The 26498-nt window shown below is 40.1% G+C and overlaps 1 protein-coding gene across 2 annotated transcripts; it reads right to left on the bottom strand.

Annotated features, from left to right (window-relative positions):
• Positions 1-1285: 1285 nt before the first annotated feature.
• On the bottom strand, positions 1286-25454 carry LOC148363586 (14-3-3 protein beta/alpha-1-like). 2 transcript variants are annotated; one of them, XM_088337523.1, is made up of 7 exons: positions 25286-25454; positions 12088-12247; positions 8361-8501; positions 6869-6992; positions 3875-4038; positions 3713-3808; positions 1286-1722 (listed from the first exon to the last, which is right to left on the bottom strand). In XM_088337523.1, the coding sequence occupies exons 2-7, from the start codon at positions 12238-12240 to the stop codon at positions 1666-1668; spliced, it is 735 nt and encodes a 244-aa protein (XP_088193649.1). In that variant the 5' UTR covers positions 12241-12247; positions 25286-25454; the 3' UTR covers positions 1286-1665. The 2 variants fall into 2 exon arrangements, with proteins under 2 accessions (XP_088193649.1, XP_088193650.1); XM_088337524.1 differs by lacking the exon at positions 25286-25454 and adding an exon at positions 24022-24179.
• Between the last annotated feature and the right edge of the window lie 1044 nt (positions 25455-26498).

Consider the following 26498-nt stretch of genomic DNA (forward strand, 5'->3'; position numbering starts at 1 on the left):
AGACCTTTAATCTGCGAACCCGGAAGCAGGTCAAACAGGCAAGTAGTCAGTTTGGCCGTATTCACCACCTGTTTAAGGTTATCGAGTGACAGATCACTAAAAATCGGGAAAAATTCCCTAGACAGCCACCATGTCACACATCTATAGATTTTAGCCCTTTAATATGTGATGTATTAACAGTGTAGAAATTTCTTCCCGTATGCGTTGAATCTTCTAATCAAAGAAGACCATAAAGTCATGGGCGGAATGGGTAGAACTATCTGGGATAATCTGTTGCCTCGTTAGCGATGCAACAGTGTCAAAAATGATTTTGGGGTTATTCTTTTGTGCCGCAATCCCCATCAAAAAATAGGCTGATTTTAAAGAGGCAAGGGCTGCTTTATACTTTTAACAAGCTGTCACACCAGGTTTGTCGGAAAACTTCAGGCTTGGTAGCGTGCCAATTTCTTTCAGATTTCCTGCATTCTTGTTTAAACGATCTAATTTCATCAGTAAACCAAGGCGTGCATCTTTTAGGTCGTGATTTAAGCCGTATGGGCACTACTGAATTCAGGACACTTTTCAAACCTGGAAAGAGCAACATTAAAATTCAAGCATTTTCTAGAATTTAAAGCACCTCTACGAACCCAGTATAGTTTTTTTTTGCAATCCTATTCACATTTGAAGGCCTTATGGGCCTGAACTTTTTCTATCTATCCGTCAAGATGCTTTTGTTTTTTAAATTTTAACTCCTTACCGTCCCTGTAAAATTTGCCTAAAATCCCTTACCGAGACGTATCCCCAAAGTAATTTGAATACGTCTAAACCGTTTGGGGAAGCTGGACAATTTGTTATTCATACTTTATTGCAGGCTAAGGACTAAAAAAGTTTGCAAAAGGTCGAAAGTGATGTCAGTCAAAAGGGCAGAGGCTAACGGCCATATTGGAAATCATAATTTTTACAGTGTTAAAATATGGGGCGCAACAGATGCGTATGTAGTTTCATGAGTGGAAAAACAGCACTTTTGGGTGAGTTACGCCAGCTGTATAGTTTTTGGGTATCTTGTTTCAGACTGATCATGATGAGAATATTTTGAAATGCTCATCATGTCTTCCCAAGAGTTTAAGATTTCCAATGATACGTGGCATGAAATATTTCAGTGACTGGTGACCTCGCGAAGAAACGTGTTTGTTTCTCTAGTCTTACAATCCTCTGTTGGGAGGTTCAGGGATTAAAACCTTTGATGAATTGTACCTTGAGTTTCCATATTACCAAAAACAACTAGAGAGAAAATGAGTCAAGAGAATTGTTGAAAATAAACACACCGTTTAATAACCTTTTTTCGTATTCTTGTTTGAATGGATTTAAGTGGAATAAAAGCAGCCAGTGGGCAGGACTAACAAGCCGACGAGAAGTTAAGAGAAGGAAGGAGGAAGATAATGGTGAAAGATTGAAAAGGAAAAGAAACCTCCTAGTGAGACAGGACGGGCCAGAAGGAGCTTGTGGAGTGCCAGGTTCATCAGAGCGTGAAAGGGTGTCATGCTGCTGCTTCTTATGTGAAAGAAGAGGAAGAAGGAATGAACGATTGTGTGCATGAAGATGGGAAGAGCGCGGGGGGGGGGGGGGGGGGGGTTGTTATGTGGCAAAAGTGACGGGTTGGTTGAGGGGTTTTCGGGGTACGTTGAACTAATTCTCGCCCTCGCCGGCCTCCACCTCATCACCCTGGTTTTCTGATGTCCACAGCTGAAAGACACAAAACGATGGTTGTCGGTCACTTCTTACCCAAAGTGCGAGATTAGAAAGACATTGGTATAGATTCACAGCCAACACACATTGAGGATTCTTTGATTTATATACTGTATATTTCGGACAATAAGATGCACTGAAAAACTCAAAAATTGTGCCTTATAACCTGTATATACCGCAGGGTAAGGTGGATAAGAATCGAAGTACATACAGTATTTATCATTAGGTGTGCATTATTACACAGGGGGGCAGCACGGCGGAGCAGTGGTTAACGGGTGTGCGGCACAGTTCTGAGGTCATGGGTTCAAATCCAGCTACCAACCTTCCTGTGCAGAGTTTGCATGTTCTCCCCGTGCTTGCGTGGGATTCCTCCGGGCACTCCGGTTTCCTCCCACATTCCAAAAAACATGCATGTCATGTTAATTGGCCAGTCCAAATTGTCCCTAGGTGTGAATGAGCGAGCCAATTGTCTGTCCCTGTGTGCCCTGCGGCTGGCTGGCAACCAGTTCAGGGTGTCCCCTGCCTGGAGATGGCTGGGATGGGCTCCAGCACCCCCGCGAGCCTACTGAGGATAAGCGGTAAAGATAATGGACGGATGGATATTACACTGGGCTTCACAGTAAATTTCTGTGTTTGAACAATAATTGATCAACTGATAACCATTGCTGAACCAAACGCAACACATTGTATGCTGCAGTATCTAAACACGGGTCATGGCGGTGAGGGTGCAGACACTATACAACGAGTGCTAGAGATGACATACAAAAACGCATAATATGTTATCTCATTATAACCTATCATTTTTAGGGGGCCATAAACACTAATTCTATATAGTGCAGTCTGATAGGTAAAAGTCTCTCAAACATCTACATCTTCATTTTTGTGTTAATGTCACATTATTTTTGGTAGTAAAGAGACCTATCGCTACTTAGCTCTTCAGTTATTGCTGGTTCACCACTTCGCAGATTTTAAATTGAATTGATCGTGTCTTTATTGTCATTGATATTGTATCGTGGATTGTGTTCTGTTAGACAGCAGACTGTGGGGACACATTAGGGAGGGAGCACTGTGTTGGGTGAGTGTGACTGTAATAGACTTGGGTATGCTGTAATGCGCATTCAATGTCTCTGAATTAAAGAAATGGGAAGTACCGCGACAGCTAGATATTTGTGGCTCATTACATTGAAAAGACATTCAACAATTAAATCAGACTATGAGGAAAGTCAAAAGAGCGCAACGAAATTGTGATCATCAGAGGGTACTTCCTAGACTAATATTGAGTTTCAGAAGTAACTAAGTCTAGGACAAGGCAAGAGCTGCTGGTACGCTCCACTGCTAGCGGCTAGGCTAACAACTATGCGAAGCAACCTCTGCAGACTCTCTATCTCACCAAAGCCAGGTCCATTAACCATGAAACGGATGACCTGAATCAAAACTCGTCGGAAACCGCTGCATTAAGGACGGTTTTATCTTAATCATCAGTGAGATCTGTCTCCAGTCTAGGACACCGGATGCCAGGGTGCGGCTAGCCGGCCGCCGTCCAAGTTTGTTTTACTTTTGTATAATGACAAGAAAACCACTCTTATTATTTGTAGCTCTCTATAATTGTTATTTTGTGGCAGTCATTAATTCACAGTCTGTTAGGACGTCGTCTTGAGGAAAGTTCAACTCTTTGGGGGCTTTTATGAAAGGTGCAACGCTAGTTTGCGGGTTTTCACTTTTCGCGTGAGATTCTGGGTCCCATTAACCACTAAAATAGAGCGATCTATGTCTATCTGTTGCAGCAACAAAAAATTCTGAAGAGCGGTTCCGGAGGTCAACTGAAAAAGCAGTTTCTCTAAAAAGGAACAAGAATTCCGATTTGGTGGGCAGCAGGAGAGCACGCCCTGACCCCACCAGAGTGTCCACCCACCAGTCTCACAAAATTGTACGGGAAACAATCTTTCAACCTTGAATTGCTTGTTATGAGAATTGCTGAATGACTCACAGTCAGGTTGTCCCTTAGTAACTGCATGATCAGTGTGCTGTCTTTGTACGATTCTTCGTTCAAGCTATCGAGCTCGGCGATGGCCTCGTCGAAAGCCTGGCAGGAAAGAGTCGGTCAACGGCGGCTGAATCGGTTCGTTTGCCGAGTTTCTGGCGCCAGTACCTGCTTGGCCAGAGAACAGGCCTTTTCTGGCGAGTTGAGGATCTCGTAATAGAAGACCGAGAAGTTGAGAGCCAGGCCGAGTCGAATGGGATGTGTGGATTGCATTTCCGTCTTGCTGATATCAAACGCGTCCTGGTACGCCTGTTGGGAGTTGCTCACTGTATCTTTAAAAAGGACAGAAGACAGAATTCAGATTTACTATTGGATATCTTGTGACAAGAAGCCTTCTTCCTACAGAAAAGTGACTTATGATGATGCAAAATCCCAACTGTGCTGGAAAATGGCTTTTGACAGTGGGCCGCAACCTTTTTTGTACCACTATAATGTCAGACTAGATTAAGGCTCCCAGCCCCAATAATAACCTTAATAATAAAAATAACAAGCCTAAATCCACTGTATAATCTCTAGACCAGTGGTTCGCAACTGGTCTGTCTTGAGGACCCACTATTCCAACCTAATATTGAGCAACGACACAAATCAAGGAAATCAACTGAATCAAAGGACAAGCAAAGCCAAAACGACTTTAACCGACTGAGAAGCAAAGTTTTCCACAAAGTTGTCACCAGTCACTAAAATTCCTCATGCCACATATCGCTGGAAAGCTTAAACCCCTGGGATTCAAGATGTGATTACCAAAATGTACTCATCACAGAAATATCACATAGTCTGAAACAAGATACCTGAAAACTTAAAAGCCCGGAAAGCTCACCAATAAGTCCAAGGGGATGAATAAAGTATCTGTTTACGCGCAAGTGTGCACAATCATTGATGTACAACTCTTTCAAAATGTCTAAAAAAAAATAGGCCTAAGTAAAATACACAAATGCAGAGGTTTTGTAGCTGTAAACTTGTCTCCAAATGGCCACTTTATATGGTCACAACCTTTGTCTACCAGCTCAGTAGCCTAGATGGTAAGGCGCCCGCTTTGAGACTGGGAGGTCGGTGGTTCGCGCCCCGGCCGAGTCATTCCTAAGACTTAAAAAGTGGTCGGCGGCGCCCTCTGTTGGCTGCGGCTGCATCGGCTCGCTACAACGGGTCAGGTGCAATCGACATTTCGTTCTGTGTACATTGTTACACAGAATGACAATACAAGGAAATTATTATATTATTGTGTTGAAATTGTTTACTGGTAAAAAAAAGACACCAAAGGGGTGATGAATTAATTGGATTTGGTAATTTAGAGTAAATTGATTGTTTGGTAAGCATGTTATCTTAATAACTTAATCCGTTATGTCGTTACTGAAATGAAAAGTTATGTCAATGACGTAACATTTGTATCGTGCAAACATATTCAGCTTATTGTTTCCTTTTATATTGGATTGTCTTTCAAGATGACATGTTTTTAGCAAAAATGCAACTTATCCTCCCCTAGCGAGACTTACAGTGAAGAAAATAAGTTTTTGAACACCCTGATATTTTGCTATTTCTCCCACTTAGAAATCATGGACGGGTCTGACATTTTCATCATAGGTGCATGTCCACTGTGAAAATCTAAAAAGAAAAATCCAGAAATCACAATACATGATTTTTTTAACGATTTATTTGGGTGATATAACTCCAAATAAGTAGTTGAACACCCGAGAAAATGAATGTTAATATTTGGTATAGTAGCCCTTGTTTGCTATTACAGAGGTCAAATGTTCCCTGTAATTTTTCACCAGGGTTGCACACACTGCAGGAGTGATCTTGGCCCACTCCACCACACAAATCTTCTCTAGATCAGTCAGGTTTTTGGGCTGTTGCTGAGAAACACGGTGTTTGAGCTCCCTCCTTTTCGATTAGATTCAGGTCTGGAGACTGGCTGGACCATGCCAGAACATTGATATGCTTCTTACGGAGCCACTCTTTTGTTTTCCTGGCAGTGTGCTTCGGGTCGTTGTCATGTTCGGAAGACCCAACCATGACCCATCTTTAATGCTCTGACTGAGGGAAGGAGGTTGTTCCCCAAAATCTCAATTCACAGCCCCAGTCATCCTCTCTTTAATGCAGTGCACTCGTCCTGTCCCAGCCCTTTGGAGATGTACAATTTTGTCTCTGGTGTCTTTGGACAGCTCTTTGGTCTTTGCCATGTTACAAGTTAAAGTCTTACCGATTGTCTGGGGTGGACAGGTGTCTTTATGCAGCTAACCACCTCAAACATGTGCATCTGATTCATGATAGTACACTGAGTGCAGGTGGACTTCTAATAGGCGGACTAAAAGGTCTTTCAGGATCAGAATTCTAGAAGATACACACGTGTTCAAAAACTCATTTGCAGCTGTATCACACAAATTGTTAAAAAAAATCATTCATTGTGATTTTTGGATTTTTTTTTTTAGTTTATCTCTCATAGGGGACATGAAAATTTCACACCCCTCCATGATTTCTAAGGGGGGAGAAATAGCAAAATAGCAGGGTGTTCAAATATTTATCTTCATCACTGTATGTTTTTCCTAATTTATTTTGGCTGGTGCGACTCATACTCCTGAGCGACTTTTAGTCCGGAAACTACTGTACGTTTTTTTGTATTTTACTGATTATTGTTATTACAAAATGCAGTATATGATTCATGTAATGTTATGTTATGACAATGTATCATTTTACGTTCATGATTGTTGTAAATGGAGAAAACCACCTGCATTAGCGCGTGGTGGATTGGTTGGACGGCAACTTGGCCACCACTGCACGTATGTTGCAGTTAAAAATAAAACGGCAAACATCTGCATTACACCTGGCTTCTGTCATCAAGTTATCAAAACCAACAGTATTGTGGTGCTGCAGTTGCCACTGATGGAGGCTCACCCTGTCAAACTACGATAAAACCTCGATATAGCCAAACCTTTGGGTTTTAGTTTGGGAAAAAAAAAAAACGACCCGTTGTTTGCAGACTACTGGCTACGGCAAAGCGCCATTAATCAGGCACACTGTTATTATATACATTTCAGGTGGATTATGTACAGCCCTTTGAGAATCATTGTGATTAAAGGCTAATAAACATGACTTGAAAACACTCACTTTTTTTATCGTCGCCGGCTGCCACCTCTGACAAGTATCTAAAGTAGTCTCCTTTCATTTTGAGGTAGAACACCCTGCTCTCTGCAGGCTTCGCGTTGGCAATGAGGAAATTGTCCAGAAGATTCTGTAATAAAAAGCACAGCAGATTGGCTAAACAGTAGCCCCGACCCTTTACTGCCTGTGCGTCAGTTACCTAGCAGTCCAAGTGGTACAATTACGTTGAACAGCTTGACAAAACCTTCATTAAGATCTCGCAAATCTTTTACAATTTTGAGTTTTTCAAAAAGCCACCATGTCAACAAAATGCTTTGGACCCACAAAAGTACCAAAAGGCAGACAAAGACATTTTCTAACGCAAACAAAGTTGGAATTTAAAATTCTAATAGGGAGGTAAAAGCATTTTTACGCCACATTTCTCTTTCCCCAATAATATCTAAATGATGGCAACAAAATATCATCTAAAGTAAAAAAAAGTGAATGTCCTGGATCAATTGGGCAATACAGCAGCAAAATTATTTTCAATTATAATTTGACAGAACAAAGGTTTTGTGGAATTAAAAAAAAAATGTTTAAGAAACACAGAACTTTAATTTTTTTAACAAATACTTTGTAATTCGGGTTCGTTCTCTAGTTTCAATGTCACGAGTTTTGACCATCATGGGACCTTTTTGATACACAGCCCCTGAGAAAAACGAGGGATTACTGTAATCTGCACCTGACATTTTAGCGTTAATCAAAACAAACTAGGAAGGATAGCAGCCGCTAGATTCTAGCGGCTCATTACATTAAAAAAAAATTCATCAACTACTTTGGACTAACGAAAGTCAGAAGAGCGCAAAGAAATGCTGATCTCACCAGCGGGTACTGCATGGATTTGTATCGCATTTGGGAGTCGACTGAGGCGCCATTGGAAACGGAAGCAATAAATTAGCTGAGGGTCCAGCCTATTGCTTGGCTAAGATAACACACGATACTAGCATGCAACTAGACAGCTGCTCATTGCCACACAGGCAGAGGGGCTTCCATGTTGATTACAGTGAAGCAAGAATCCAAGCGTTTCCATTTCTGCGTGGGGGTCAGGGACTAATAAAGCCCGGACCACACAAGGGTGGACGGGGCGTGCGTGTTGAAGTGGGGGCTCTTTGCTCATACCTGAAACCTTGCGTACTTTTGACGAATGTCCTCCAATTTTGTATAACAACAATAAAACCAGTCATTCAACTGCAATTCTGTGTTATTAATTGTTGACCGGTAGTTGTTTTGTACAGTCGTATACTCTCAGTCTGTCATAATGTCATGTTGAGGTAAGTTTTACGCCAATGGGCTTTTATGAAGTTGTGACGGTCCTTCGCGCATTTTCTTTTTGTGCGTGGTTCTGGTTCCCATTAACCGAGAAAACCAAGGATCCCAGTATTGTGAAACACTGAAACATGACCAAAAAGCAAAATATCCAGACATTTATGTGAGGACTGCAGCTCATGATGACACATACCAACACGTCGTTGCAGATCTCCTGGAGCTCTTTCTCGATCTTGAGGCGATAATCGCGAGCCATCTGCTGCTTCTTCTCGCTGCCCTCAGTCTTCTGCTCGATGCTGGAGATGACGCGCCAGGACGAGCGGCGAGCTCCCACCTGCCGGCAACAAGATTATCGGAATTTCCACACTATAAGGCACACCTCCTAAAATGACTTTAGTGATTTGTTTTTACATACCGTAATTCCGGACTATAAGCCGCTACTTTTTTCCCAAATGTTGGAGTATCAAAAGGTAAGATTAAGACCAGTAGAATATGTGCGCCAAGAAAGACTGCAACCTCTAAGTTTATGCATACATTGTCTGTAAAGTAAAGGTACGTTCCGATAATGAAGAAGACGCCCTTGATGGCAATAGTTATGAGGAGGAAGTTGAGGACGATCTACCGTTAACTTCACAATTACGGGATGCTTTCTTTTGACAGACACGTTTGATGCATTGCGAGCGTGATCCTACTAGCATGTTGGTACCTTTCAAAGGCAGAGTTTGGGACGAAAGTTATATTATTATTAAAGCTTTGAAAACTCTGTGTACTGTCTTTCTTCGTAAATATGTGTAACAATGTATAATATGTATTTGCAACTATATATTTTTGTAATGTATCTTATCTTTCAGATCTGATTTCCCCCTATGTCCCGGTCCGAAGCCTACGTTCTGAGAGTGCCGGTCTTCTGGTGATCCCAAGGGCAAAGAAGTGTTCTGCTGGTTCGAGAGCGTTCTCCATCCGGGCACCGGTGCTGTGGAATGCTCTTCCCCCTGAGATCCGATCTGCAACCTCAGTGGAAATGTTTAAATCGAAGCTTAAAACTCACTTCTACTCTATAGCATATGAATAACCTACTCTTTTCGTCGGCTCCAGAGCAGGGCAATGTATGATAATATTCTGAAAATAGTCTGTGTAATATAATGTAATGATCTGTGAAGCCCTTTGAGACTCTTCGTGATTTATGGCTATACAAATAAAAATGACTTGACTTGGCTAATGTATTTATTTTAGAGATTTATTCTGTTATGTGTTCTATGAGAGAATCAAAAAGAAGGGGCGGAGCAAACGCGGGGTGATGGGAAGTGGGGTAAAGCTGAGTTACCGGTAGATCTGTCTTATCGCAGCGGACAATAGTGGATATAGATTTTTCCCACCCTTAACTCTGGAAATATACATTTTGTTTCCTTGGATTACTTTCAAGGGGGCCCGGACTTTAGAAGTCTGCATCATACGTTAATTACGGGTATCATTTTCCATTGATGATGCTGATTGTGGCTCTAAGATTGTGTACTATTTATTTAGTTACAATCGTGGAACTTACAGCCTGGTCTGGGTTAAACTTGTGATTGTGTCACAAGTTATAATGTGTGCGCACGCAGCTTGTACAGAGGTGCGGCTTGTGTAAGTACAAAAGTGGCAAATCACTTAAATAGTGGTGGGTGCGGCTTATAATCAGGTGCGCTCTATAGTCCGGACTTTACGGTATAAGGCCCACCGGACTATAGCCCCCTTGCACGTGACGTCACATATTTCCTAGAGGTAAGAGAGCCATGACGGGCGGCAAAAGCACCTGATTGGATGGCAGTGGAGCTGAAGCAAAAATCACCAAGGCAGAAGAACATAACCACCACTTTTGACAAAGATGGTTTCTTGCCAACCGGCAATGTTCTGAGCCCAATTTGGCATTTTATTGTTTCCTTTAGATCAAGACTGAAGATAGCGATGAATACCTGAAATCAGTCAGCAGCCCTAAAAGTAACCCAGGATTTGCAGCAAGCATTTTTAACAAGATATGTTTAATGTATCTCTGAGCAAGTTGATGTTAAGTAGGTATGAGCCACGTCAAAGACACTTAATGAAGCTACCAATAAGTTAGCTGATACTAATGTAGCTGTGGATTAACACATTGGCCTATTCAAAATGAACACAAATGATAAAAAATTCGAGCAGCATACGGTTACAGTCAATTAGAGATTTGATGGCACCCTGGATAATACATATTAGCATATACATCTAATGTTAGTGTCTTGCCTTAGCCATTGTAAGGAGGCGACTTGTGCCAAAAAAGAGCAAGGTGAAAATATAACATTTGGCAAAATGACATCACGTTTTCCTACCAATCGATGGACACGTAATCAAGCTGCTTATGTTGCAATTAACCAGCAATTCAGAACTATTGGCACAAATCCTCATCAGCAACGTGTACCAGCTAAAAATAACTGCTAAGCATCCAGACTTTTATTAACTTTTAGATCAGTGCTGGCGTATTTACAATAAAATGGTACATAACGTGTGGACTAAGACGGAAAGACTGGAGGATTTGGTTAGATTTGTAAATATGTCGGGAGAAAGATGGTATGGGTCGGTAGAAAGCCACGATAGTGGGGGATCGGCGCACTTGCATACCGTATTGTATCGCAGAGTCTTAGTCTGTACAAAACGCACAAGATTTTCAACGGAATGAAAAGTAAGTTATTTGGGGAAGTAATAAAGACATGGCCACATGTATCCAAAATGTTGTCACTTTAAATGCTTAGTTTGAGCAAAAAAATAGAAACAACATTTTTATACCGATTTTTAATAACTCTGTTTTCTCATTTCCTTCAACATATCTGGTACCATGACTAATAATAGTGTGACAATGAAGTAAAACCAAATGCCTTTCATGTGTCGTCTGTATTCCTAGTGGTCTAGTGGCAGTATAAGGACACAAAAGTGGGTTGCGGACCGGTTTTCAGTGGGTCGCGGGCCTTTACCCCGGCAAAATAATGCTAACAAAAACAAAGGGACAGTTACACAGTAGAAGGCGATAATGCCCTGTTCTTTCTGTTCAGTCAGAGGGACCACATCTCATTCTATTGTGATTAAGGCAAGAAGCAGAAGACAGTGACAACAAGAAGGAAATGATTGCGAAATACATAAATATTATTCGAAGGACTACCATTGAAAAACTGCTTAAAGGTGCAGTAAATGTTCTAAAAATGTAAAAATAAACTGATCTTTATGATAAACAGTTAAGTAATGATTGTTGAGGTACACGATTTTCTAATATTTTGGGTATTTACTTCTTATGTTGTTTTAAAAGCAAGTTTAGGAGGTTGCCAATTTTACAGTTCCTACAGCTTAAGGTAAGTTAAATTCAAGACTTTTTATGCCTTTTGAAATCAAACGCAAGACCTAGTAAAAACAAAAAACACAACATGAATTTCAGACAATTTTAAACAAATGCTTATTTTATATAACCTTTAAAATTAAATTTGGGGCCATTTGAAAACTTTCCACCTGAAAAACATGGCACTCTCAGGTCAAACCAGTTGAGAAACACCATTTTAGTGGATAGGATCCAGCGCTCTCCCTGCCACAATCCTGTACGATTCCCATTGCATTCAATGCAAAGCAATTGTGAATAACCATCTATGTCCCTTAGTGGACTGGCGATTAGGATTTAGTGCTCTTAACATTGCTACTCGGTTAGATCACCGGGCCACTATTGTTATTCAATTGTGGTCAGCGATAAAATTAATTGACTAAACAATAATTGCATAAATACAACGCACTTCCAATTTTGTCCGGATATAAGGCGCAAGTTCAAATTTCTGGCCAAGATGGGGTTTTGGGGTGAGCCTTTTATTCTGGAAATTACGGTAGCCGAACGCCACCAAAGTGAAAGTTGAAGTGACTATGTTCCCGGAACATACCACGTTCTTGTAGGCCACAGACAGCAGGTTGCGCTCTTCGTTGGTCAGATCTTTGTTCTGCTCCGTCACCTGCTTCATGGCAGCCGCCATGTCGTCGTAGCGCTCGGTCTGCTCGGCCAGCTTGGCTTGCTGCACCAGGTCGTTCCTGTCCATCTCGCTGCTGCGGGACCACAAGATGAGCGTCAATGCAACGATTAGTTGGCAAAAATCGATAATAGAAATAGTCGACAATACTGTAAAATCCAATGTTGCCAGACACATTTCTTCCAACAGAGTGAGGCGTCTCTACATAAATATTATCTCTGGTGAGTCGCTCATGCGCAATACCGGAGGGGTACTTATTATAAATTGCTATGTACCTGTTCATGTCAGTTCAGGTATCTCACGGAGATTGTGTTCAGTGCATTCTATTTTTGGGCAAAACCTGCCATCCAGAGGTCAAATGCAGCATATCAGCACGAATGTCAATATAACTCATGCTGCAGAACTCAAGATTTTGTCGATAAAACGTGTAATTCATTAGAATTTACTATGTTCCTTGAATTAGATATTTTGTTTATCTATGAGGCAATACATTTTAAGGATTAATGGTTCAAATGAAATGTAATATTTTGATATGCACTAACAGTTATACATCATTTAAAAAAAATTACAGAGTTGCGCAAAATGCCTTACAAATAAAGAAAAAAGTTGGTTTGTTGGTTGAATCCCTTCACCACTAGGGTTGCAGGGGGACCATTTCCTGTGGTCTGTCGTGGGCAAGTACAACCTGTTGGAGCTCATCCCTTATTGCCAACTAAATAACTATAGGTGTGTTTCGATTTTTTTTAGCAATAAGCAAAAATATAAGTATTTGCATACTTTGAGTACAGGTTATTAATTTTTCGATCAATCAAACTGGCACTAAAGCAGTACGGTGTTTCTTAATTCATTATTGGACAAGAACATAATCAATGAGAAATGGCTAACTTTAATCGAGTCAGGGCAGCACAGCGGCTGAGTGGTTAGTGCGTCCGCAGAACAGTTTTGAGGTTATGGGTTTAAATCCAGCTACCAGCCCTGTGCGGAGTTTCCTCCCACGTTCCAAAAACATGCATGTCGGGTTAATTGGCCGGTCCAAATTGTCCTTATGTGTGAATGAGCGAGTGAGTTGTCTGTCTGTGGGCCCTGCGACTGGCTGGCAACCAGTTTAGGGAGTCCCCTACCCACTGCCCGAGGATAGCGGGGATGTGCTCTAGCACCCCCGCGACCCTACTGAGAATAGGCAATACGGAAAATGGATGGGACGGATGAATTGAGTCATGGTGTTAATCCAATACACTTGACTATTTTTTGCATACTTTTATCTATATTAGAGATATTTCATTTGTGCAAGCGAGTAGGGTTTTCTTAACGCTTTACTGTACCTAAACCTCCACTTTGGTGGTGGTTAGATCATTTTGACATGGTCATTTTCTAAGTGGCTCACATGCTCAAAAAGTGCGAGTGACTCTGCAAAAGCATCTCTGTCTTGAGTGCTACCATACAGATTTGATGGCGTCAACATCAAGTACGCCTAGCAAAACTATGGGAGCATTTTAGCCTAGATACGGCCATATAAAGTCTACTTGCAAAGTTTGCAAGGCAGACCTTGTGTCAGTAGCTCGCTGAACGTTTGACACTCCTGATATATGCCATTTAGGAGACTGCCTCCTTCACCTCATTTCAGCCCGCCACTGGCATTCAATTTGGGTCAACCTGGAATTTTTAGATGTGGCTAGTAGCTACCTTTTATCACACTTTAAAAATATTTCTACCCAGCTCAGAGCAGCCTTTGGGTGTTATATTTGGGGCAAAATCAGGTTCTGGTCAATTATAATCTTTACTTTGTATTAGGGCTGCACGACTAACCGAAACCTAATCGATATTGCGATGTGATGTAGTGCGATTTTTTAAAAAGTATTTATAGTTCCAGTTTGTTATTTGAGTGATGGGGTGGTTTGGCCTACAGGAATGATCAAATATCAGTTTAACAGCGCTGGCCAATCAGAAGCAGGTTGTAATGGCACCAGCTAATAAAGGCGGGGCAAAGTTTGCAAGACGTGTGTGCACGACTCCGATAGGCCGATGTAGGCGCCAAGTCAAGCAGCCGGACACACAACTGGCCACCAAAACAAACAGACCAACTTGTAACTTTAGTTGCTCGTTACATTGAATACGATTTGATCAATTACATCGGACTGAGGAAAGTCAGGAGAGCGCAAAGAACAGCTGTTCACCAGCGGGTGCTCCCTGGATTTTTATCACGTCCGGGAATTGACTGAGGAAGCTTCAGAAGGGAAAGCTAACAGCTAGGCTAATAACTCATAAGCCACCACTGCCGGACGTGGCTAGTCCCAAATGCCAAATCCTTTACCCATGAAATGGAGCTACGACTTGTGGAAACCCACTAAATTTGTGACTCTTGCATTTTGATCATTAGAGACCTTGCATAAGTTGCGGCTACCCGTCACTAGTGTGTAGTTCTCTAAATCGCTTTCTTACACTGAAAGGAGTAACCCACCAGTTTTGTTGAACTTTAGTATAATGATAATAAAACATTTATTCAACTGAAATTCTGTTTTTATTTGTAGATGTATAGTCGTTAACTTGTTGTTGTATACTCTCGGTCTCTAAGGACGTCATCTCGAGGTAACTTTGTACAACAAAGACCTCTAAAATTAGTTTGCTCCAGGTTAGAATTAGATGGGCACATTTAGTTCAAAAATATTATTCATTGTTTTGTTGATTTAGTTCAGTAATTCCAAAGTAGTGGGGCACGGGCGATTTTGACTTCAGGGAACGTTTTTTGCAAACTTTCCCAGAAGGGGTGAAATTGCAAATCCACTAAAATAGGGGGCAGTGGCATGCTCAGCGGCAGAATATAATTGAGAATCACTGACCTAATGTAATGTGGTCCAAATTTAGCCCACGGAAAGTCATATTTAAAACTTCAACAATCACATTTTAATCAAATAAAACTTTTGGAAGTAACATTTATTTTAACTATTTTATTGTGGGTCAGTTTTCTCCCCTGATGAGTGGAGCTGATTTAATGTGCAGTGAGATACACATGGTAGAGGTAAGATCGGGCCAAAAAAAAGCACCCGAGCCCGACGCAGGCCCGAGGGGTATTAAACCCGACCCGGACCGAGCCCGACTAATTAACTGGATTTGCTGGCCCGGCCCGAGGGGGTCCGAAATTACATATTTTATTTATAAGGAGGGGTGGTTTATGATAACAAATTAAACTCTGCCTTTTGTTACAACATCTAGGCCTAAGTTAAATAAAACTGTATAAACATTTACATCTTTTATATTTCTGTGTCTGCACTGCAGATGTTACATTAAGCGACAATCTGTCATTGACGTTTTTTTTTTGAGGTAGCGAAAACATTTAAGGGCGTCCGTCATTTTGACGACTTGATCATTGAGCCATAATCCACAGCAGCAGTAGTAGTACGTCCTTAAGATTTTAGTGCAGCACTTTCATTAAGCGGGTGTTGACGTGTTGTGCCCTTTTCCGACTCCTATGCAAATTCCCCCCCCCCCCCCCCCCCCGATCGTATTCTATATAAAACGCTTATTAAAACAATAAAGCGAGCTAATTATAACAATTGGGAGATCCTAGTCTATATAACGCGTTTATTTAAACAATAAAGCGCGATCGTATTCTACAAATTGCGTTTTTTAACGCGGATGAAAATGTCACCAACGTCAATGTACGCTTCCGACAAAAGCGATCGTATTCTATATAATACGCTTTAAAACAAAATAAAGCGAGCTAATTATAATAATTGGGAGATTCTAGTCTATATAACGCGTTTATTTAAACAATAAAGCGCGATCGTATTTTACAAAATGCGTTTGTTAATGCGGATGGAAAAGTCACCAACGTCACTGTACGCTATGATTTCCGCAATCACAACTAATTGTACACAAATAATATTTATTTGATTTACTATATTCCTTGGTCTAGTATCCATACATAGTTTAAGTATATATTTTTAATGAACATATATTTATAATTATTAATTAATTAAAAAAAAAAAAAAAAAAAAAAAAAAAAGCAGGACCGAACCCGACCCGACCCGACCGTATGACTGACATTTCAGGCCCGACCCGGCCCGAAATTGCCTCGGGTTCGGGCCATAAATCTTAGGTCTAACACATGGTACCATAAGGAGGGTGTTTGACACCCAGCCACGTAGAGCAGTGGTTTAATTGGGGGTAAAAGGAGGATTTTTTAGGACACAGTTGTGTTTATAGGAAACTAAAATAGCAGCAAAAATATTTGATTAAATCCTTTAAATAAAAAAACAACTGTTAAATTGTTGCAAAACCACTGTAAAAATGATTCATTCCAACTTCTATGCTACTTAACTTTGACCGGTCAATAACTTCAAAACTATGTAAAACAATTAAGTGTAATGGTCATACACTAACGTGCATAGAAAGGAAGAATTGGGATACATTACTTTACAAGTCTTGATAATGTCATTCTTTTTTTTACATACATTTAATTATAAAAGGGTTGGATGGAAAATGTGCACAATTTTTGGTAAAGCAATGACGGCTTAGTCAAAGTATTTTGTTTTCTAGACTAAAAAATGTTAAGCACGTTACTGATACAAGTATTACTAACCAGCCCCAAAAAAAATTAAATTGCGGGTACGTCAGAAAACAAAAGTTGACAACCGCTGCTATACATAACCTTCTTGTTAACAATGAAAGAAGTTAATACACCTTCTTTAGTGTATTAAAAATGGCTCAAAAATGAAGAATGAAAAGGTTTTATGTTACTAATTTTGCCCAGATCATAAACTAGCAAACATCTTTTGAACAGAACAAAAAAAAGTTTGCGAATATGAAAAATGGTATAAATTATGATGTGAGAAAAGCATTGGTATCTTAAACATACCATGACGAGATCAAACGGTTTGGAGGAACGCGTTAATAGCAGTTAAGGAAAATGTAAAGCTCCTAAATCCCGGCTTCAAATTACCAAACATTTTAGAAATAGCCAAACCCCCCAAAAAGATGAAAAAAAATAAGTTTATCCGAGCGTGTCTAAGAACATGCAGGTACTTGCATGTACCTCACAAGCAGCTTGAGAAAGGCGGCAAAGATGATTTGAGACAGAGGATAGCATAAACAAGACAATTTTCAAAGCTGAATAATTACTCTAAATAAACATTTCTGTTTTTGACTTGTGAGTAGAAAATCGGAAAAAATATGGCTAATTGGTAGCCAACTGCTACCAAGTGCTGTCAATGTTATAAGTGGCACTTGGCAGGAAAAACAAATGCCGGCTTGACAGGTTACATTACATGAAGTTACCTGGTTACCCAAGAGGCGGTCAACAAGAAATACAACCAAGTCTCCCTATTAATTACTTATTCTAAAAACGACTGTGTTCCTGGTCACATACAAAAAGTTCAGAACAGCCTCCAGAATAATTAGGGATAGGATTTGGCCGGACTAAGGTTCGATAACCATGTTCGTCGCCTCATCGTCGACAATCCCTTACTTGTTGATGTGTTTGCGACCAATTTTATGTTAAGTAGGTTTGTGTCACGTCAAAGACACTCAATATAATAATAATAAGTTAGCTAGTGTTAACTAGCTACGTTAGTGTCTTACTGTTGCTATTTCTTACTATGTATATGAGCCTCTTTTATTGCGATTAACCAGGGATTCAAAACAGAAATGTTCCGAATATCACGTGTATAGAAAACTGTTAAGTGATCTACCATAAAGCAGTTACAGTGAAATGGAACTGCCAAATCACCAAAGGATAAAATGAGAGACTAGCTTTCAGAAGACGAAACGTCATTTTTCCAAAATATTTTCAACATGGTCAAAAGTTATTTCAATGCAAGATGCAAATGTCCTGTGCTTTACTGTTCCATTACATTGTCCAACAAATAACATGAAATGTAAGTTGAGTTGCATTTGCTCGTGGGGGAGGAAATTTGATGCCGGTAGTGCATTTTTGAACACAGATAACAACTGGTGCGCATCAAGACTTTTATAAGCGCTTAAATCAACACCGGTGTATGGGGATACTCCATTTACAATATAGTGGTACAGTTTGTGAAGACTGAAGTCAGGCAAACTGGAGGATTCGGTTAGGTCTGAGAATATGTCAGGAGGATGGCTGTATGGCTTGTAAGCTAGAAATGCTAATGCTATCAGAACCCTTGTGCTTTTCGACAAGGTGAGCCACCTCATCAGACAGCTGCAGTTTGACTTGTCGTTATAATTCACTGAAAATGTGAATGAAAACGTTTCTGGGACACATTTCATCAGAGTTTGTTGCCATCTGTGTTTAGTCTATGTTTTATCAAATGTTCTTGTTTTTCTTACTGACAGCACTTGATGACGTCAAACTGAAAAGAGGGGAAAGGAAATTCTAGCACTGCGTGACATGGTTAAAACCTAAGCGGGGCAAAAAAATTTGGGCAGGGGTATTCAAAATAAAATAAGCTATTAACTACACCCTAAAAACATATGGTAAAAGGGGTTTCTAAAGTGGACCAATCAAATGCTAGGATCAATGCGATCAAACTTTCCGGGTTGATTAGAAAAACGATATTTGTTGGGTGGTTACATTAAAAAAAGTTGAAGGAGGCACTACACAATAATTTATATTTTATTAAACACAATATTCTGAGTTTATACAAACTGTCAGATTTCTTTTTGTTGATCACAAAGAACTCTTTTTGGGGGGCTATTTTGTACAATTCAATCCTGACATGTTTGTTAAGGGATGTTTAATAACCAAAATATATATTAAACCCAAAAAATTGACCCAAGTATTTAGGGGTCACTAACCCATTTAAAGCAGAGAGAAACGTTTTTGTTACAGATTAGTACGAATGTCGAATAGTTTGAAAGGCAATTTAAAAATAACTGTTATTACTATCTTTCTAATAAGTTATATTATTACCAGGTTGTAATTACTTTTAGTATGGTTAAAATAAGCACAGTCAACCAGTAAAACATTGTTTTTAAAGACATTGATCATTTCAATGATTTCCAATGTCAGTTAGAAACCTCGTTTCCTAAAAATCACTACTACCAATCACATGTGAGCTATTGTTTTTAAACATGGTTGGTTAAGATGCTCTCTGCGGGCACCACAGAGACCCCTGCTAAAAGGAAAGGGCACATATACTGAACCAAATAGGATCAGTTTTGGCTCAGCTGTTTTTAAAGTGTGGGGTTCTTAAAGAGATAGCCTCCTTGTGGTTGAAAAAAAAACTCAAAATAAAACTACCCCCCCCAAAAAAAAAAAAAAAAAAAACCAACACAATTATTTCAAAAATAAAGGTGATTTTTTTTAAAATTCTCCTAATTTTGAGAAATTTGCATTTATTTCATATTATCTTGCTGCGACTGGTCCACTCCAAAACCATGTGAAAAGCTGGGTCAAAAATGCAGTGTTTCCCATATAATCCTGTGCGACTGGTGAGTGGAAATTCTAGGAGAGTACAGGGGCAAAAGGAAATTTTGTGCATTTTAATTCCAAATGGTTCTGGTGCATATTTAACTCAAAATCAAAAAGGTAGATCTATGATTAATGTGTGCCCTTATTAACTTGAATCATAAAAAAACACTAGTTATGTTCCAATCCCAAACTAGTTTAAGGTATGTTAGGGGAAAAAACTATATTTACAATTGTAGTGTTTACCAAATTGTTCAAATTAGTTAATTGACTCCATTAACCAAACACAAACTTTATTCTCCTAACACTGCATGCTTTGTTCTTGATTTTTGGGAAACATATTGACAAGAGACAGGCCATTTCACACGGGGCAGATTTATTTTCTTAAATTATTTCTTAAGTATATTCCATCGAATTTTGACGAATTATTTTCTAATTAGTCTTGTCAAGCCTTGCTCCAGTCTGTCATCAGCGAGTTAACAGACCAAATCATCGATACGAGTTTCATATGTATATGTAAATAAATTTAAAATAGGGTTTTGATTTGCCCTTTAGGTCTACTCTACTAAGCCTCGATAACCATGTAATACTCATACGGGTGATATGGTAAATTACAGTATTAAATATCAGTATCGCTGCCTTTGTTATTGCTGCTACGACAGGATGCCGGTTCTTCTTTGATGGTTTGCAGGAGGTTATTGCAACGCACAACTTATGAGCTACAGTTGCCCAACTGTGTCCACCAAAGGGTTTTCTTACTCTGAATTTTTAAAAGGTTATTTTAATAAACTTGGCATTTACATACATTTTGAATGAATTTATTTTTTAAATACTGCAAGTTTATGAGACTCAACAATTAAATCCTGGTGTCCTGCCAGAACCCTTTTATGCATGGGAAAAACTGAAATTAGAAAAATTGTGCTTTTTGGTCGGATTAAGTCTCCGTAGTTTTTAATTCTTTCTTGAGCTTTTAAGCTCTCCTCTTCGGTTGAACTACATAATACGGCGAAATCTAGCAGTCAAATAATGTCCTTTTAAAGTACGATTTTTTTTCTAATAATGACTCTTTTTGATCATTTTAATAAGGATTGTTGTAGGTATATTTTAAAATCTCTGACTCCCTGGAATGAGTGAAATGGGTCAGGGCTTAAAAAGGGTGACAAGGCTGTGGAGAAAATACCGCGTTTGTTCAGAACTCGTACCTTTCACATTTAATTAAAAAAAAAAAGTTACTAACATTGTTGAATGCGTGCATCCGCGACTCAAATCAATTATTATTAACTATGAAATAAACACAATGGGTGGTTGGTTGGATTCCAAAACCACTAGGGGAACCATTTTCTGCGGCATATTTTGGAAAAGTACAGCCCGGTGGCACCAATCTCGCTCAAAGCCAACGTATGGTTACCAACATAAAATTTACAATGCATTTATTTATTGTCCTTTAAGTATGATTAATTATGACATACATGAAAGAACCATTTCCCGTGTCGTGCTTTTTGGCGGCCATTTTTATCTTAAAGGAGAGACTTCTCAATTCTAAACATTTGTCTCTGATACCGTGAATAATAACAAATCTAATGCACGTTGCACAAAAATAAATGCTGTACTCCTGCCTGGAACAACTACACAGATATTAATTCAAACGCACCACCTCGAACGCCTGAGTCTCTCTGGGAAATCTCACAGATACCCTCTCACCACCTCAAAATATTTTTCCTCGGATCTATACAAGTCACGTAGGTCACCCTTTTTGACGTCCATAATGATTAATGTCTCATAAAAGGTTAGATTTTCATTCCTACTCAATTCAGCGTCAACTAGTGGTCAAATAACACACAATGCCCCTTTAAAGAAAGTTCTCTAAAAATAAAAAAACAAAATCCTGCAATGATGACATAATTCGCACATTTTAATAAGGATGCTTGTAGGCAATCTCTCATCTCATTAGCTACACCGCTTATCCTCAGTAGGGTCGCGGGGGTGCTGGAGCCCATCCCAGCAATCATCGGGCAGGGGACACCCTGAACTGGTTGCCAGCCAATCGCAGGGTACACGGGGACAGACAACTCACTCGCTCAATCACACCTAGGGACAATTTGGACCGGCCAATTCACCTGACATGCATGTTTCTTGAAATGTGGGAGGAAACCGGAGTGCCCGGAGGAAACCCACGCAAGCACGGGGAGAACATACAAACTCCGCACAGGAAGTCTGGAGCTGGATTTGAACCCACACAAAGTCGGTGAGCAACGCTTGAAACAACAGTGAGCAACAGCAATCCCAAGTGTGGCAGCTAAGTCATTATCAAACATGTCCAAAACTTGACATCACGATACATTTTGCCGAGTTTCCGGAAATGCAAAATTATTTTTCACTTTTGAATGATTTAACTAATGTATTATTGCAAAGGTTGTATGGCCTACAAACGTCGTTTTTTTTTTTTTTTTACAATTTTTTCACAAGATTTCCATTTCTTTTTTTTCCTGGTATCTTTTGTCGCATAATACTAACATTTTTGGGGGCTTATTTAGTCGGTTGCACAATACACCACTGAATTTAATCATGATTTTTAGTGGAAGTACAATGTTGGCAACAAGATTGACTTGGTATAATTGGAAATTATTTGAATGCAACACAAACGTTTTCTTCTTTTTCCTGTTTTTTTCTATTTTTTTTTAAATCCCTTTTAAAAATATCTCATCGTGTTTATTTTTTTCCTAGCGGTTATTTTTTTGTTTTTGTTCTCTAATTACTTTTTTCCTTTGTTTCTTTTCTTTTTTTCTGGCTTTTTTCTGAAATGTTCCTTCTTTTTTTCTTCCGTTTGTTTCTTTTTTTCTCAGCAGAGCCGTTTAAGACCCAAAAGAGCTGGTTCCTTTTAGTGAGCCGAGCCGAAGAAGCAAGCCGGTTCTCGAAAAACTCACACACGCAGTTTAGAGGGAACATTGCGCTGGATAGATTTTCTTGTGCGCTGAGAAAGTGCAGGCAGTACGCGATTGCGCACGCGCGCAGCTTAGAGGGAACACTGCTTGTAGGTATATATTTTAGCAATCTCAGAGACACCTTGGAATGAGTATAGGTATCCCCTACTAATGCAGGCATGAAAATGGGTCAAGGCTTAATAGGTGATTAAGGTTTGGAGGAAGTATCATATTTGTTTGTGTATTGCTCGCAACGCTAATTTCAAATTAAAAATCAGTATAAGATATTGTACGTTTTCTCAACTCAAACTAAGCATTGAAAATGAGAAATGTTGAATACATGCTGCCACGGCTCATATAATGTATTGACAACTATAAACACAATACCAACATAAAATGTATCTAATATCCTTCAAAGTCTGAGTCATCAGAGACAACAGAGAGTTGCTTCCCCAGTCGTACTTTAAGGCGTTTATATTTTAAAGGACGACTTTCGGTTTTCACCATTTTTTTAACATTTGTCTCTGTTAGAGTGAATAGATATAATGTGATTAACTAAATCTAATACACATTACATACTAATAAATACAGTACTCCTGTCCAAAACGGTAAATTACACCTGTAGAGACTTTCATCCCCAATAAAAAAAAAGTGTGGTGCGTAGTTTGAGGTGTCCTTAAAAATAAATCGTATTAAATATCTTCGTCATAAATGTATTTGTTAACAATGCTCAACAAAATTCAAAGAGCTTTTTAATATTATTCACATCGCCCATCTGCATTTTACCGGTATTCTCGGATGAAAAAGTTCAAGAAAAGGACAGTTTCAATTACAGTCAAAATGCTATCCCAAATTTCCAAAAAGATGAAAAGGACTGTTTATTCTATCGCGTCTAAGAGATACGTACGTGCACGCTGCACACTGCTTTACAGGGACTGCAATAATAATTTCAGCCTGAAGAGGGCGTCAGCAAGTAGAATATTTTGAATTTCCAGACACCACTTTTAAAGACGGATTTTTGGGGGGTAAAATGATTACAGTAATCATATTTGATCATTTTAAAAGGGATACATCAAAATCTCCGGGAATGCCTTCAAGAATCCCCCAATTATATAAATCATGAATACGTTTCCCGATCGTTTTTAGTTCACCTCTAAAAATAATTGGCATTTTGCAAAAAATAAAATAGATTTATTTGGCACACTGGTTCAAAATGACTGATCTGCGATCACGTCACCCCCCTCCCTTTCTTTTCCTCTGCATTAGCTGTGGCGCTTGCTAGCAAGCGAGAGCGACGCTCAGGCACTGCTAAAACGGGTTTGTTCTCGTGGAATGTGTCACAGTAGACGCTTAACTGATCGCCTAATTCTGTCGGCGAAACGACAGGTTATTGTAGCCAAAGGGTGTGACTTTCGTAGCGGGGCCTGCTAGCAGTTCCGCCCTCGACGTCGTTGAGCTCTCCTATGGAATTTTAAGATGGAGACTAGCCTAAGCGCGCTAGTCGTGTTGCTGCCCGATTCCAATTGAACACATCGGAAGGCTTACCTAGTGAAGCGTCGAAAATTTAGCCCGAAGCACGTTCAATTCTAGCCCGGATCAAAATCAACGCTTGCAGTTGCGGGGGAAGCGACGGTGAGGGAAATGACGGGAAGGAGGAAGAAGGGGGGTGGGGGAGGCTCCCTGGGAGAGATGGGAATTCCGGCTCTTTTTAGAGAAGCGGCTTCTTCGGCTCGACTCACCGGAAATGAGCCCGATCTTAAAACTTCCAAATGGCTCATCAGATGCTTTTTGTTTTAATCGATATATCAACAACAAACGTCATGCACCGAATCAATTGATTATAAAAATGTATTATGCAGTTTTATAAAATTGGCGTTCCAATATACATTGAACATTTACCTCAACTTAAGCTTTCTAATCATTATGCTCAGAATAGAATACAATGATGACGGCACTCATATTGACCAGTCGCAAGCACCTTCAAGAGAGGGAGCAAGAAAAAGAAAGGAGAAAGCGCGAGAGAAAGAACAAGAGCGAATTAAAGCAAGAGAAAGCGAGACATAGAGGGGGAGCAACACAGAGATGACGCCTATGAAATGGACCAGTTACAATCACCTTCAAAAGAGAGCTAGAGAAAGAGCAATAGCTTGAGCTACATATATAGGGCGAGAGAGATGGCTAAAGGGATGAGGGAGAGAGAAACAGTGAGATCATAAAAAATAAATTAACTTTTTAGGGCGTTTGAAGGGAGCCGTCTCCTATTTGATGGAGACGGCTCTCGTCGTTCACTTCTCATAGAGCCGTTTCGTTCTCGAACGAGTCATCACAACTCCCGGGAAAGGAGGGTGTGTTAACCCACGACATGGTGGACGGGGGATACGTGAGCATGGGCTGGACAATTGGCCTCAACATGACAGTCGCATGCTTGATCACACGCTTAGCAAAGCACAAAATTGCAAAAGGAAAATCTTTATGAGCGATATATTGACAAGCGTGATAAACTATTAAAAAAAATAAACCTAAGCATACGCGAATCATTTTCTGGGCAATGCATCGAAAACCGTTACATTGAACTCAACACTTAGTAGAGAAGGCGGGGGAAGGACAGATCCATTGGGCGAAATTGTAACATGGCGCAGTTGAGTGATTTAAAAATCCGCATCCTCCCCATCTCGGCCTAAATGCTCGCACTCAGCCCAGAACCACAACGAGGACTTTCCGCTGCGGAGAAGGCGAAAGCAGCTGCAGATTAGGGGTCGCTTTCGCCTCCACCAGACAGCAGGAAAATAGCAAAGCAGCGTCTACTCACATTTGTCAGGTAGTAGTTGCTAGTAGTTCCTGATTTTGCTGCTGTGACCGATGAGGCTTTATCGAGCCGTCCTCGTCTCAGTGGTCAGCGGATTCAGGGCAGTACCACTTCCGCCTGCTTTGACACTTCCGCTTCCTCTAAGACCTTCCCCTCCCCCTGCCGGTATCCATGGCGACTCAACAGTGGGGTTTCCAAGCATCCTGACACGGGCTTTGACGTCACCGTTACCGTGACAACCACTGTCGAATCCACCATGACGTGTGCGTTTAGTCGTTTTTTATTTGTATCTTCCTACTTTGTCGTTCATATCGTTTCAGTTTATTCAATATGACGCTCTATACGTTGTATTTCTTTGGAGGGGAAGGGGGTGTACTGTAATGCCAAGCCAATGTTAAACACTAACCTTGTGTCTTATATTAATGATAATAAATACCTGTCAACCTCAGTCAATCGCTCCCCTTATTAATGATTACAATTCCCGTTATTAAGCAATACAAAACCTTACAAATACATCGTGGTACCTATCTACTCACAGCGAGACAGATTATGCAGAATTAAAACAGATAATTTGTGTAAACAAGTTTATTTACAGAGTAAACAACACAAACAATTCTCTCAGCATCTTTATGAGTTCTTGACCACAAAAGAAGACAACAGAAATGCTAAAAAAACGACAACACAAACACTTCAAAAAAGTATTGCAGAAATACTACAAGGATACTACAAAAATACTACTGCATAAATAGGACAAGACTACTACAAAAATACTACAGACATCCTACTACAAAAATACTACTATACTAATACTACAAAAATATTACAGAAATCCATCCATCCATCCATCCATCCATCCATCCATCCATCCATCCATCCATCCATCCATCCATCCATCCATCCATCCATCCATCCATCCATCCATCCATCCATCCATCCATCCATCCATCCATCCATCCATCCATCCATCCATCCATCTATCCATCCATCCATCCATCCATCCATTATCTGCACCGCTTATCCTCAATAGGGTCGCGGGGGTGCTGGAGCCCATCCCAGCCATCCTCGGGCAGTGGGCAGGGGACACCCTGAACTGGTTGCCAGCCAATCACAGGGAACACAGGGAGAGATAATTCGCTCGCTCATTCTCACCTAGGGACAATTTGGACCGTCCAATTAACCTGACATGCATGTTTTTGGAATGTGGGAGGAAACCGGA

This window comes from Urocampus carinirostris, chromosome 6 (assembly GCF_059441175.1).
Source record: "Urocampus carinirostris isolate Australia breed hairy pipefish chromosome 6, RoL_Ucar_1.0, whole genome shotgun sequence".
In the NCBI taxonomy this organism is placed as follows: domain Eukaryota; kingdom Metazoa; phylum Chordata; class Actinopteri; order Syngnathiformes; family Syngnathidae; genus Urocampus; species Urocampus carinirostris.

Coding starts and splice junctions, on each gene's coding strand:
- LOC148363586 (XM_088337523.1), bottom strand. CDS start 12,240: ATGGACAGGAACGACCTGGTGCAGCAAGCCAAGCTGGCCGAGCAGACC. Junction 4,039..6,868: donor AGCCGGCGACGATAAAAAAA/GTGAGTGTTTTC, acceptor TCCTTTTTAAAG/ATACAGTGAGCAACTCCCAA. Junction 1,723..3,712: donor TACTAAGGGACAACCTGACT/GTGAGTCATTCA, acceptor TGTGTCTTTCAG/CTGTGGACATCAGAAAACCA.